The following is a 12,709-nucleotide window of genomic DNA, read 5'->3' as shown; positions in this document are numbered from 1 at the left end:
TTTATCAAACATTATTATCAAACACGTACATGTAACTTTAAATTTCCATACTCCCATAAACTGAAGTTTATGAATATATGTGTGTGTATGTATGTATGTATGTATGTATGTATATATGTATATGTATATGGGAAGGACTGTCAAAATTCAAGTTTGGCCACTTTGAAAGTGATGATAGCGGATTATTTAAAAATTAAGGCGTTGCAGCACTGAAGATATAAAACGAATGGCAGAGAATTCCACACTCTAGGCGTGAACGGTTACAGGGCTGACCAAACCAGCTGACTCTGAAGTTTGCAATATACTCAAAATCTGTGCCATTGTAAAGCATCATGTGTATATTACTTTTCAGAAGATGAACCCTATTCATATGGGAACAAGACCACATGGGCCATTGACTTGAAATTCAAGCTTCCAAAGAATATAAATGAATACAATGAGGACATAATGACAGCAGCTTACAACCAAAAATTCTCAAGCTTAAAGTCTAAAGGTATATCTATAAAATAAGTGAATTAAAGTTGAAATTGAAAGCTGGATCACTTAACTGGCAAACAGTGATGCCATTTTACATAAGACTTCTCACAGCATAAAGTCAGCCTCGACATGGAATCAATTCTGACTTTTCTAATATAAATTCAATAGTGATGCCATTTCACACTCGACTAATCAAAGCACCAAGATTATCTTGACATGGAATAAAGCCAGACTCTTGGAATAGAAATTCAGCTTTATTTTGACATTGTTCACCTTGCAAAAACATCTTAACTTGGGCGTTGGGACCTACATACTTGGTCTTCTAGTTGGTAAAAAGACCACCCGAGGAATGCTGCCAACTCGTTCTGAACCCAGAGTGACAGGTCTGATGGGAGCAATTTCGAATCTGGTAAACATCACCAACACAGAGGAAGTACACTGTATGAACCGAGTAAAAATGATTGGTCCAATAAGTCATATATATATATATATATATATATATATATATATATATATATATATATATATATATATATATATATATATATATATATATATATATATTACAGAGAGAACCTCAGATTCAGCACAGGCAATATAATAACATTCAAGTTATTAAACTCGATACACGTTAATTATGTACAATATGAAGTACCAAGAGAGAGATTACAGAGAGAGAGAGAGAACCTCAGATTCAGCACAGGCAATATAATAACATTCAAGTTATTAAACTCGATACACGTTAGTATATAAACCCAATATGAAGTACAGACTAAAGTTCTGTAATAGATCTTCAAAACACACTACAAACCTGCTCAACTGCTATTCATTTGCATAAATCAGAAGGGACAAAGGCACGCATTATACCTCCAGTTGCCTACACAGGGTTAGTCAGAGTAGGTAGACATAATACCAGCGTGTGCATACCAAGGTCCAGATTGAAGTCTGAAGCATTCTTAAGACTTTGATCGAGGTATTGGGAGAAATCTCTGGACCTTAAACTTTACTGCTTTTGAAAAGAAACAACGCACCTGAGTGCAATTATTTATTATGTATGGGATGGAATGAAACTGGAATATAAAATCTGGGCCAAAGACCTAGCGCTGGGACCTGAGCGCTGAAAGGGGAAACATGAACAAAAAGGCGAACAGGAGAGCGAAAATGTTAAAAAGAACGGCAAATGTTGCTTCGCTGTTTTGCAACTTCATAACAAAAGGTTTTGTCGTACGGAAACAATTCCGCGCGAATGACATGAGCTGACAGTCGCTAAGAACAACTCGTATTTTTGTTAACAAAATATGGCGGGGGGCGGGGCGGGGGCAGTCTCGTTTCCTAACTATCTAGAAATATTGGGGAAAAATTCTTGTTTCCTTAACTATCTAGAAATATTGGGGAAAAATTCGGGAAAAATTCTTGTTTTCTAACTGTCTAGCAACATTGGGGAAAAATTCTTGTTTCCTTAACTATTTAGAAATAAGGAGAAAAATTCTTGTTTCCTTAACTATCTAGAAATAGGAGGAAAATTCTTGTTTCTTAACTATCTAGAAATAAGAGGAAAATTCTTGTTTCCTTAACTATCTAGAAATATTGGGGGAAAAATTCTTGTTTCCTAAACTATTTAGAAATAGGGAGAAAAATTCTTGTTTCCTTAACTACCTAGAAATATTTGGGAAAAATGTTTGTTTCTTAACTATCTAGAAATAGGAGGAAAATTCTGGTTTACTTAACTATCTAGAAATAGGAGGAAAAATTCTTGTTTCCTAACTATCTAGAAATAATGGGGAAAAATTCTTGTTTGCTATCTTGAAATATTGGGGAAAATTCTTGTTTCCTAACTATCTAGAAATATTGGGGAAAAATTCTTGTTTCCTAACTGTCTAGAAATAGGGGGAAAAATTCTCGTTTCCCATCTAGAAATATTGGGGAAAAATTCTCGTTTCCTAACTATCTAGAAATATGGAGAAAAATTCTTGTTTCCTATCTATAAATATTGGTTAAAAATTCTTGTTTCCTAACTATTTAGAAATACGGGGAAAATTTCTTGTTTCCTATCTAGAAATAATGGGGAAAATACATGTTTTCTAACCATCTAGATAAAGAGAAAAATTTTTTGTTTCCTATCTAGAAATAGTGGAAAAATTGTTGTTTCCTGAACTATCTATAAATATTGGGTAAAAATGTTTGTTGCCTATCTAGAAATACTGGGGAAAAATTCTTGTTTCCTATCTAGAAATATTGGAGAAAATTTTTTGTTTCCTAACTATCTAGAAATATTGTGAAAAATTCCTGTATCCTATCTAGAAATAGGGGGAAAATTCTTTTTTCCTTATCTAGAAATATTGGGAAAAAATTCGTTTCTTAACTATCTAGAAATAGGGGGAAAATTCTTGTTTCCTATCTAAGAACATTGGGGAAAATACTTGTTTTCCAACTATCTAGAAATAGGAGAAAAATTCTTGTTTCCTAACTATCTAGAAATAGGTTGGAAAACGTCTTGTTTCCCAACTATCCAGAAAGAGGGAAGAACCTCTTTCATTCCTTTTACTGTTTCTCCATTCATATTCTCTTTGTTCCATCTGACTCTCCTCGACCCTGTCTTGCAAATGTTTCATAGTGCAACTGCGAAGTTTTCCTCCTGTTACGCCTTTCAGACCTTCTTACTGTCAGTTTCCCTTTCAGCGCTGAATGACCTCACAGGTCCGAGCGCTTGGCCTTTGGACTAAATTCCATATTCTATTCTATTCTAATAACTGTGAACCGTTTTAAGATAATATGAAGACAAAGTATTGACTCTGAACTAATGAATGTAATCTGAAAACGGCTAATTCATTAGTAGCAGTTACTAACTTTGATAATCCTTGTTGTAAAAAATTTAGGCCACAGGCCAGGCGCTGGGACCTATGAGGTCATTCAGCGTAGAAATGGAAATTGAGAGTAAAAAGTTTGAAAGGAGTAATGGGAGGAAAACCTCCGAGCAGTTGCACTATGAAACAACTATCAGGAGAGGGTGGAAGGTAAGATGGAAGAAAAAGAATATGAACGGAGGTACAGTAAAAGGAATGAAAGGGGCTGCAGCAAGGGACGCCGTAAAGAACCTTAAGTAATGCCTACAGTGCACCGCGTGAGGTGCACTACTTAACTGATTCATAACCTTAAAATATACAGCTTTAATCTTAGGTTTCTTTGTCCAGCCATCTTTCTAAAACTAGCGCCCGAGAAACAAAAACTGACAAATAAATGACAAAACAAGCCGTCAAGGTCTGCAAAGTGTACCTCCTCCCCAATCCATCAGATGCATGAAACATTGACGTATTTCGGACGATATTGACACTGAACAGATTTACGATTCCAGTCCCGTTCTTTATTTACTGGGAAATCTGGTCGAGTCAATATTCAGGAGAAGAAAACGCATCTGATGTTCCTCTCTCTCGCTTTGGGTCATTACTTCAATAGATTTTTATTTAGCTCTTGTTATTATTTAACACATCCTTATCTAGTTGTTAATTCATCAATTTATTTTGTCTTTTTAATACGTGAGATCTCTTTTTCATTGTGACCTTCTCTTACTTCCTAATAAACACCACATTCTATGGAAGCTTGAATTTCAAGTCAATGGCCCCTGTGGTAGGCTTGTTCCATATGAATGGGGTTCATCCTGTGAATAATAATAATAATAATAATAAATAATAATAATAATAATAATAATAATAATAATAATAATAATAATAGTTCTTGGTAAGGTTGTTAAGCTCAGCATTAATGAGCATAAATGACTTCAATGATGATGTTCAATTGCAGTGACATCATCAAATGACTTCAAGAGACCTCGACTGACTTCTCGAGAGGACTCTAAGAATTCAGGAGTCTCTTAAGAAGGAAGTCAGATGCCTAATACGGCATGCATCGTCCTTTCCTGACGTCCCATTATCTCACAAGTAAAAACTTCATTAACGATAACGAGTGATTCAAATGCCTTGTAATCTACAGTGAAATATACACGACTTATTGTCCATGGAACTGATAGTTTTGTTTGGTCGTTCAGCAGAGCGAGCGTTAATCTCCTGACAACTGAAATGGCGGAATGCGTTCAACGCCGTTTCTGTACTGACACTGGATGCATAACCGTAAGATCTAAGATCTGGCTGTATTACAGATTCTCGTCGCGTGTTTAAACGCTAGAAATATGTCCTCTGTGAAATTCTGCCACTAATGACCACCTTTTGTTAGCTCTTCGACTAATGTCCACTCGTCACCGCTCTCTCTTCTCATAGTTCTGATCCAGTCAGGCCTGGGTCTTCCAACTCTTCTGGTAAACACAAGAGACCATCTGACACCACCACATACTGTTCTCCCAGGGGCTGTGCAAAGGACGCGACCAAGACTTCTCGATTTCCCTTTCATCACTATCTCACCCACAGGTGGAACTGGGCTTTTACCTGTCCCAGGTGGGATACTCGTCACACCTGAGAACCTTTAAAGCTACTGCTGTACTTTTTTTTTTCCTCACTGATTGACTGATTTATGGCTACTAAAACTGCCGTGATAGAATACAATCGGAAACAACCTGTTTAGCCTCTAATCTTCTGCCATTTCCTTCATTCTTGATTATCTTCTAACTATTAAAAGTCAGTCATTTTACTTCCATCTTGTTTTGGGACCTGTCCACTGTTCTGCCACCACCTGCAGCTTTTCCTTGAAGCTAAGATAGAACTGGGCATTAAGGTGCCTGTTTCAATGGTTTCACATCAAAAACATTGCTTCACTGAAGTTGCAAATCACTCGTATCAATTCACTCAGCTACAGTGACTCAGTGAGTCACTTTCAAATACAAGTGGAGTCAATCCCTTCTGAGGCCAATGCTCTACCTTCAAGAAGTGGCTGGTCTTAGTCTCAGAGAGAGAGAGAGAGAGAGAGAGAGAGAGAGAGAAACCTTTTCTGCACAGACTCTGAATACCAGTAATTTTCTTGACGGTTTCAAGACCTGGAGAAAATAAGGACTGCTATTATTCCATTAAAATTTTGGTAGGTTTGGAAAAAGCAGTGGTTAGCAGATGGAAGACAATAAGGAATGCTATTATTCCACTTCCAGTTTTGGTGGATCTGGAAAATGCAGTGGTCAGCAGATGGAAGCCACCACTCTATTCAGCACACAGGTTTTTGTAGTTTAAATAGTAAGCTGCAGAATGTGATTCAGAAGTAGCAAACACTAACTCTGTATGAGAATATTTCTTTTAAGACTTTGACAAAGGTCCTTCATGAGAGTTGAATCACATACAAAATGAACCTCTCCTCACTGCCAGAAAGCCACATCATTCTGACATTTTAATGCTCAGTAATGAATACTGTTTAAATTATGGAGCACACAGCTTCTCAGTCTTGATGAGATAAACACATTCAGTGACAGAACATTATCCAAATACCATGCCCGTTGGCTAACATGCAGTTGCAGCACATTAAATGGGCACACTAAACAACACTAGGCCAGCAAACCTTGACGAGTATTAGAAGGCTGAGTGTTAGGAAATATTTAAAAAATTACTCATAGGAGTGAAATTTCCTGAGTTCACAAACAACTAAAAAGTTACTGCAAATATTCTTTTCCTCAGGGCTAAAATACTTAAAACACAGAGGCATCTGCTTTGAAAAGCATTCAGCGAAAGTTGAGAAAACTGTACATCATCTCAACGTTATCAATCACAGATGCTTCTGACTGAAATTATGAATACAAATTCACCCTGGGAAACATAAATCAACCCCCCTGGCTATTGCAAGGTCTGATGACAACGAAGCTGAGTGGTCATACAGAAGGAATGAAAGCACCAATGGATTTGTCATCTTGAGTACAGGGTACCTGTTAACCTTGAACATTTCGTTAGAATAACCACACACAATAATAAAATGACGTATGGGATTTCAATAACCTTTCAGTACTAACACCACTGACAGCGATAATCTGTCAGCCGAAACCTGCCGAACTCAATGGTAAAGTGAATGACAAGTAATTTATATTATCAGTTATAATTCCTTAACATAATAATCCTTAACACAAGTAGCGATTTCCCATCTATAACGAACATATACTGGTTATCACATCCACATGCATATGTACACTGAATGCAAATGCACATTACTCTAACTACAGCATAACAGGACCGATTTTACGAGGTCATAGCAACGCACTACAGCAATACACCGATGTATTCAACCAAGTCCCATGTGAAATATGCAGGCAGCATCTTTCTCGTTTCCTTACCAAAGATCTCGATTCGTGGGCTTCATTAGAGTCTGAAGAACACAGACCAGAGTGTGCAAGGAACAGGGTCATGTAACAAACATTCCCAAATACAGTACTCTACGCATGCATATCTACACTTAGGAGATAGACGAGAGAGCAACCGGACTGCGATGCAGTGTTTAGTTCACTTCGAAAGCCGAATAGCTCTGGCGGTCAAAGACAACTGAATCAGTAACACTTACCAAGAACTGATTTCTAAATCTTAATGGCATAGAGTACACTTTTCACACAAGTATTACTGTATAAATATATATGTATATATAGCGCTAGCAACGTGAGTATAAGCCTTTTTGAAATTTTTTTTTTTTTTTAGCAAAGAAGCTTCCAAAAAATGCCCTTTTTAATATTCCATGTCCCAAGCAAGCACAAATCGCAGCAAGACAGGGAGGGGGGGGGGAGGGGAGAAACCTCTTGACGCTCCGCCAAAATTGCAAATACTTGCCACTAGCAAAACAAAGGGCAAAAACACAGACCAGACTTCGGGGAGGACACAAATATTCTTTGGAATTCCCAGGAAAGTAAACGGACTTTTATCTTTAAGCAATGATTTAGGGGGACAGGTTTTTAAGTAGGGATACACAGTTGCTACATAAGAGGAGGAACTGGCAAGAGCTCAGATGTTTTACAAGGAAATTATCTCAACGGAGGAGCAGCGTTTAAATCTACAGTTACGATATAGATTTGTTTTTTTTTTTTTGTAGACGGATATAAAGAGGCATTCCAGTCGACAATACAGCTAAGCCAAATATATTAGAAAGAGAGAGATATATATATACAAAACTACAACACCAAAGAACAGAGAATATATATATATAGAGAGAGAGAGAGGTAGAAAGGAAGAGAGAGAGAGAGAGAGAGAGAGAGAGAGAGAGAGAGAGAGAGAGAGAGAGAGAGAGAGAGAGAGAGAGAAGAGGCAAAGAGAAATACAACACTAACCTCTTCCTTTACTTGAAGGCGGGTACAGAAACATACTCCAAAAAAGTCAAAGAAGTGCTGAGACGCCATTCTAGCCTCGAAGTTATAAGCATGCAAAGAGTCTATAGTATATATACCATACAGCCACCCAACTCGCTCAGGCCTATGCCGACCTCAAACTACTACTGTAGACTTCGCAAAAAAAAGCTTTGCATTAATCAAAACAACGACACAGAACTTTTTTTTTGTTAATGATTTAGGAGCTGCAGCAGCTTTATGTTAATGTTTTTTTTGTTTTGTTTTTTCTTTAGATGCAAAAGTCGTACGTGTGTGTGTGTGTGTTTGTACGAAGAGTTGTTTGTTTTTTCGTTACCATGAGAGTTCTGTTGTTGGGCGGCAGTCAGGAGAGGCCCTCGCCTTGGGGACATCGAAAGCGGCGTTCCTGAAGAAGACTGCTCTGCCGAGGAGTTGTCAGCTGCGTAATCGGTTGTGCTGTCTTGGCGTTGAACGCTCACATCTGCACAGCATAACAGCGGCTCTCAATTACGGGTACAGCAAAGTTCATCCCAATACCACAAACAATGGTCCCGTGGCATATAAAAATACATAAGAAGCGCTCACAAGAGAAGTGGAAGGAGAGATCACAGAGTTTTTCGTCTGTATTTCAAGACCTGATCACAAATGTGATCAGGTCTTGATATGCAGACCAAAGCTCAGTGTATTTCAAGTGATCAGGTCTTGAAATACACTGAGCTTTCGTCTACATTTCATGACCTGACCTGTTACTGTGCCAGGTCTTGAAATACACTGTGCTTTTGTCTTTATTCCAAGACCTGATCACAGTTACAGACACGACTCTAATTACTGTATGAACTTTCAGAGATATGAAGAGATAGGGCCACAAGTTAAAATTGTGATCGGAGCTCTCCCCTTTGCCACCCGTAAGTTCAAATTTTGCTCTGGTGCCAATTCTGCTTGTAAGAGTTTTCGCAAAGAACAGAAGAACACGAGGAAGATGAAGAACCTGTTCTTTTAACCCCTACCTTGATTATCCCGAGTATTCTCGTGATTAACTTCCATGTATTCTTCTTACAATCACGAGAATATTAGTTCATACTCTTAAAATATTCCTGTTTATTTCTATCTTCCCGATTTAACTCAGTCTGTGATGAATACCCTTTTTCTATACTTAGTATCAATTTCTTTTTAATCATGCAGTATTATAAGAAATTACTTTGGATGCTAGAAAGGTAAAAAGAAAATAAAATTTAGATCCCAGCAACATCCAAAATTTAGCATTCTTTTTACCTTTTTAGGATCCAAAGTAATTCCTCATAATACTGCATGATTAAAAAAATACATACTAAATACAGAAAATGGGAAATATAGAAAATGGAAATTCATCACAGATCGAGTTAAATTGGGAAGGTAGACTTAAGCAGGAATGTTTTAGGTGTATGAACGAATACTCTCGTGACTGTCAGAAGAATATATGATAGTTAATAACGAGAATACTCGGGATAATCAGGGAATTGGTTAAAGGAACCGGGTCTTCTTCTCCCTCATGTTCTTCTGTTCTTCGCAGAAATTCTTACTAGCTGAATGGGCACCCAGAGCAAAATTTGAATGCAATCAATAAAAACTATGCACTACATATTAAAAATCAACCTACAAATACATCAAGATATGAATGGCTGTTGGGAACGTAACTCGTTCGTAAGTAGGGGAGTGGCTGTACTGTGATCAGGTCTTGAAATATGGACAAAAGCGCAGTGTCTGTGATCTCTCCTTTCGCCTTTCCTGCAAAGGCTTCTTATGCCAGCAAGTTATTTAACCATAGGGCTCGGTGGGAACATGAGCAGCACTAGAGTATATGAACTTTCCCCCCCCCCATAAAAAAAGATCTAAACTACCACCAAAGGCGATGGACGGGAGAATCGACGCCCCTAAAAAGGGCATTCCAAGTCATTTCCCAAGGGACGGGGAATCTTTGGAGGGAGATGAATCACTTCCCAAAGAAAGAAGGGGCAATGAAGGGTCATGAAACCACTAACCAGGTACTTTCACGTACAATCTTAGTTCATCTTAAGTGGGCAAACTTTCACAGGGTATCTCAATGTCCTGATTTGATATGATCAGATTAAATGTTAAAAAATCTAATGATTTCTTCAAACAACAAAAGGCATCTAATATCTTCAAACGAGGGAAATTGAAATTATCATTTAAAATAAATTTCATGTGGCAAAATAAAAACAAATTGTTATTATTTAGTAAAATGAGAAGGCACCAACTTTACGACAAAATATAATCTGGCAGACAAAACATCTAGTTTTTCTAACTTACATTACTGAATAAAAACATAGCTTTTTGCCCAATTTATATATAAAATTAAAAAATCATTTCAGTGAAAAATGGTCAAATTTACGAATTCTACTTATAAAAATGTTTGTTGTAAGTTGCACCAATGCTCTGTAAAAACAATCATTACAAAAACTTCAGTAAAAATCAGAATACTGCACTTCATAAACATATAAACATTATGTAATGAAGCATGATGGAATATTGGTTAAAAAAAGAGAGTAAAATTATATTCTCAAAAACCAGAAGTAAAATATTATAAGCAATAGTACACATACACAAACACACATTTATACGTACATACATACATATACATGAATGTGTGTGTGTATATATATATATATATATATATATATATATATATATATATATATATATATATATATATATATATATATATATATATATATATATATATACATACATACATATATACATATATATATATATATATATATATATATATATATATATATATATATATATATATATATATCAATATATATATATATATATATATATATATATATATATTCAATATCACCCGATCCATAGGATCAGTCACTACAAAATTATCACCAACTGCCTTCAAAAAAATGTAAGTTTTTGGAAACAGGAACGCATATACTATGAGAACACAATTGATTAAGAAAACGTGACATCAAAGAAATGGAGTCGTGAGACCTTGAAAGCATTTGATTGGGCACGAAAATTTAAGCAAATTTGTAATCTGTGAAGAATACCATCCTTTGCATGCAAATTCAGTACCTGTAAAGGAAAATTCAAATTCAAAAGCAATAAAGGAAAATTCAAATTCAAAAGCAATAAAGAAAAATTTGATTTTCAAAAGCAAAAAATTAAAATTAAAATTCAGAACCAATAAAGAAAAATTGAAATTCAAAAGCAAAAAATAAAAATCAAAATTCAAAAGAAACAAAGAAAAATTTTATTTTCAAAAGCAAAAAATTAAAATTAAAATTCAGAAGCAATAAAGAAAAATATTCATTCAAAAGCAAAAAATGCACATTCAAATTCAGAAGAAATAAAGGAAAATCCAAATTCAAAAGCAAAATATTCAAATAAAAATTCAGAAGCAATAAAGAAAAAACTAAACTCAAAAGCATATAATGAAAATTCACATTCAGAAGCAATAAAGAAACATTCAAATTCAACAGCAATAAGAGAAAATTCAAATTCAAAAGTAATAAGGGAAAATTCAAATTCAAAATCAATAAAGAAATCACAAATTCAGAAGCAATAAAGGAAAATTCAAATTCAATAATATGAGAAAATTCAAATTCAAAAGCAAAAAAGGGAAATTTATGAAGGAACACACAAATTCTAAAGTAATAAAGGAGAATTCAATTTCAAAAGCAATACGGGAAAACTCAAAATTCAAAAGCAATGAAAGAAAAACTCAAATTCAACAGCAATGAAAGAAAAAGCTAATTCATGAACTTATAATCAGTAAGTTTTCGAAAAATGTAGAGGAGAAGAAAAGATAATCCTTGAAGATTTTATGCTATTTTACAGATTTTTGTGGGTATCTAATATATATATATATTTATACAGATTTTTGACAAACTCCACGAAGGAAAGAGAAACTATGGAATACTAAGGGCCTTTCGACGTATAGTCCTTCACTTATAGTAAAGGACTGTAAGTATAACCATCCTTCGTATATATATATCCATATTTTCGTGATTATACATATATATATATATATATATATATATATATATCTATATCTATATATATATATAAAAGATAACCCAAGACTACACCTTAATATCGAATTCGCTTTACCCTGGGGATAAATTAAGACCCAAAACGAACTATAAAAGTCCGTTAGCCCGGCCAGTGATTCGAACCTACGCCTTCTGGGTTTAACACATCATTGACAAGGACTACTCCACTCAAGCTATTTCCGTTCACACGTTAGATCAAGATGTGGAGCTTTTCAGGTTCAGGTCTTGTGCTTAAACTCAAGCCATCTCCACCAAGTGGACATCATGCTCTCATCTCTCTCGACAGCTGAAATCACCGAATTACACTGAAGAGTATAGAATAAAATACAGAATTTACCACACCTTAATATCAATTCGCAAGGGTTACCAGTTTCGAGGGTGTTAAAGTTATAGTCCTTCAGTTAGTTAGAGAAATGTGGAGTAGATGGAAGGAGAATATGAACGGAGGTACAGTGAAAAGATCGAAAGGCAGCTTGCACGCTGCTCATCATTGTTTAACCATCCTTCCCGATGTATCACACCTACATTTTGGGAAATAACATTTATTATACAATTTATATATGATTTTATCACATGTTCAGATATTTTTAGTGATTCATCCCAAGGTAAATATTGACACAAAAAAACATACATGACATTCCTCTGTCTCCACCTTGCATTCATATCACCTATACTTCTTTCATGGAATGTATAAAAAGACATTCAATGTTCAATATATAGACTTTGAGGTCTTCCAAACGCTGCAAAATATATGTCTATCTATAAAACTGGTCTATTATTATTATTATTATTCAGATCTATTCATATGTAACGTATATATATATATATATATATATATATATATATATATATATATATATATATATATATATATATATATATATAAAATTCTGATGGTAATTTCTCGAGATATACG

At 35.2% G+C, this 12,709-nt stretch overlaps 1 protein-coding gene across 25 annotated transcripts in view; it reads right to left on the bottom strand.

Moving 5' to 3' along the window:
* Mctp (multiple C2 domain and transmembrane region protein) overlaps positions 1 to 12,709 on the bottom strand; it is a 1,033,178-nt gene that overhangs the window by 191,545 nt on the left and 828,924 nt on the right. For all 25 annotated transcript variants that reach the window (XM_067126836.1, XM_067126837.1, XM_067126839.1 and 22 more), the window contains one exon: positions 8,061 to 8,204. In XM_067126836.1, coding sequence (XP_066982937.1) covers positions 8,061 to 8,204 — 144 coding nt within the window. The remainder of the gene's footprint in view (positions 1 to 8,060; positions 8,205 to 12,709) is intronic.

This window comes from Macrobrachium rosenbergii, chromosome 25 (genome assembly GCF_040412425.1).
Source record: "Macrobrachium rosenbergii isolate ZJJX-2024 chromosome 25, ASM4041242v1, whole genome shotgun sequence".
Classification (NCBI taxonomy): domain Eukaryota; kingdom Metazoa; phylum Arthropoda; class Malacostraca; order Decapoda; family Palaemonidae; genus Macrobrachium; species Macrobrachium rosenbergii.
Note: the sequence above shows the minus strand (reverse complement) of the source record. Positions and strands in the feature narration are given on the sequence as shown.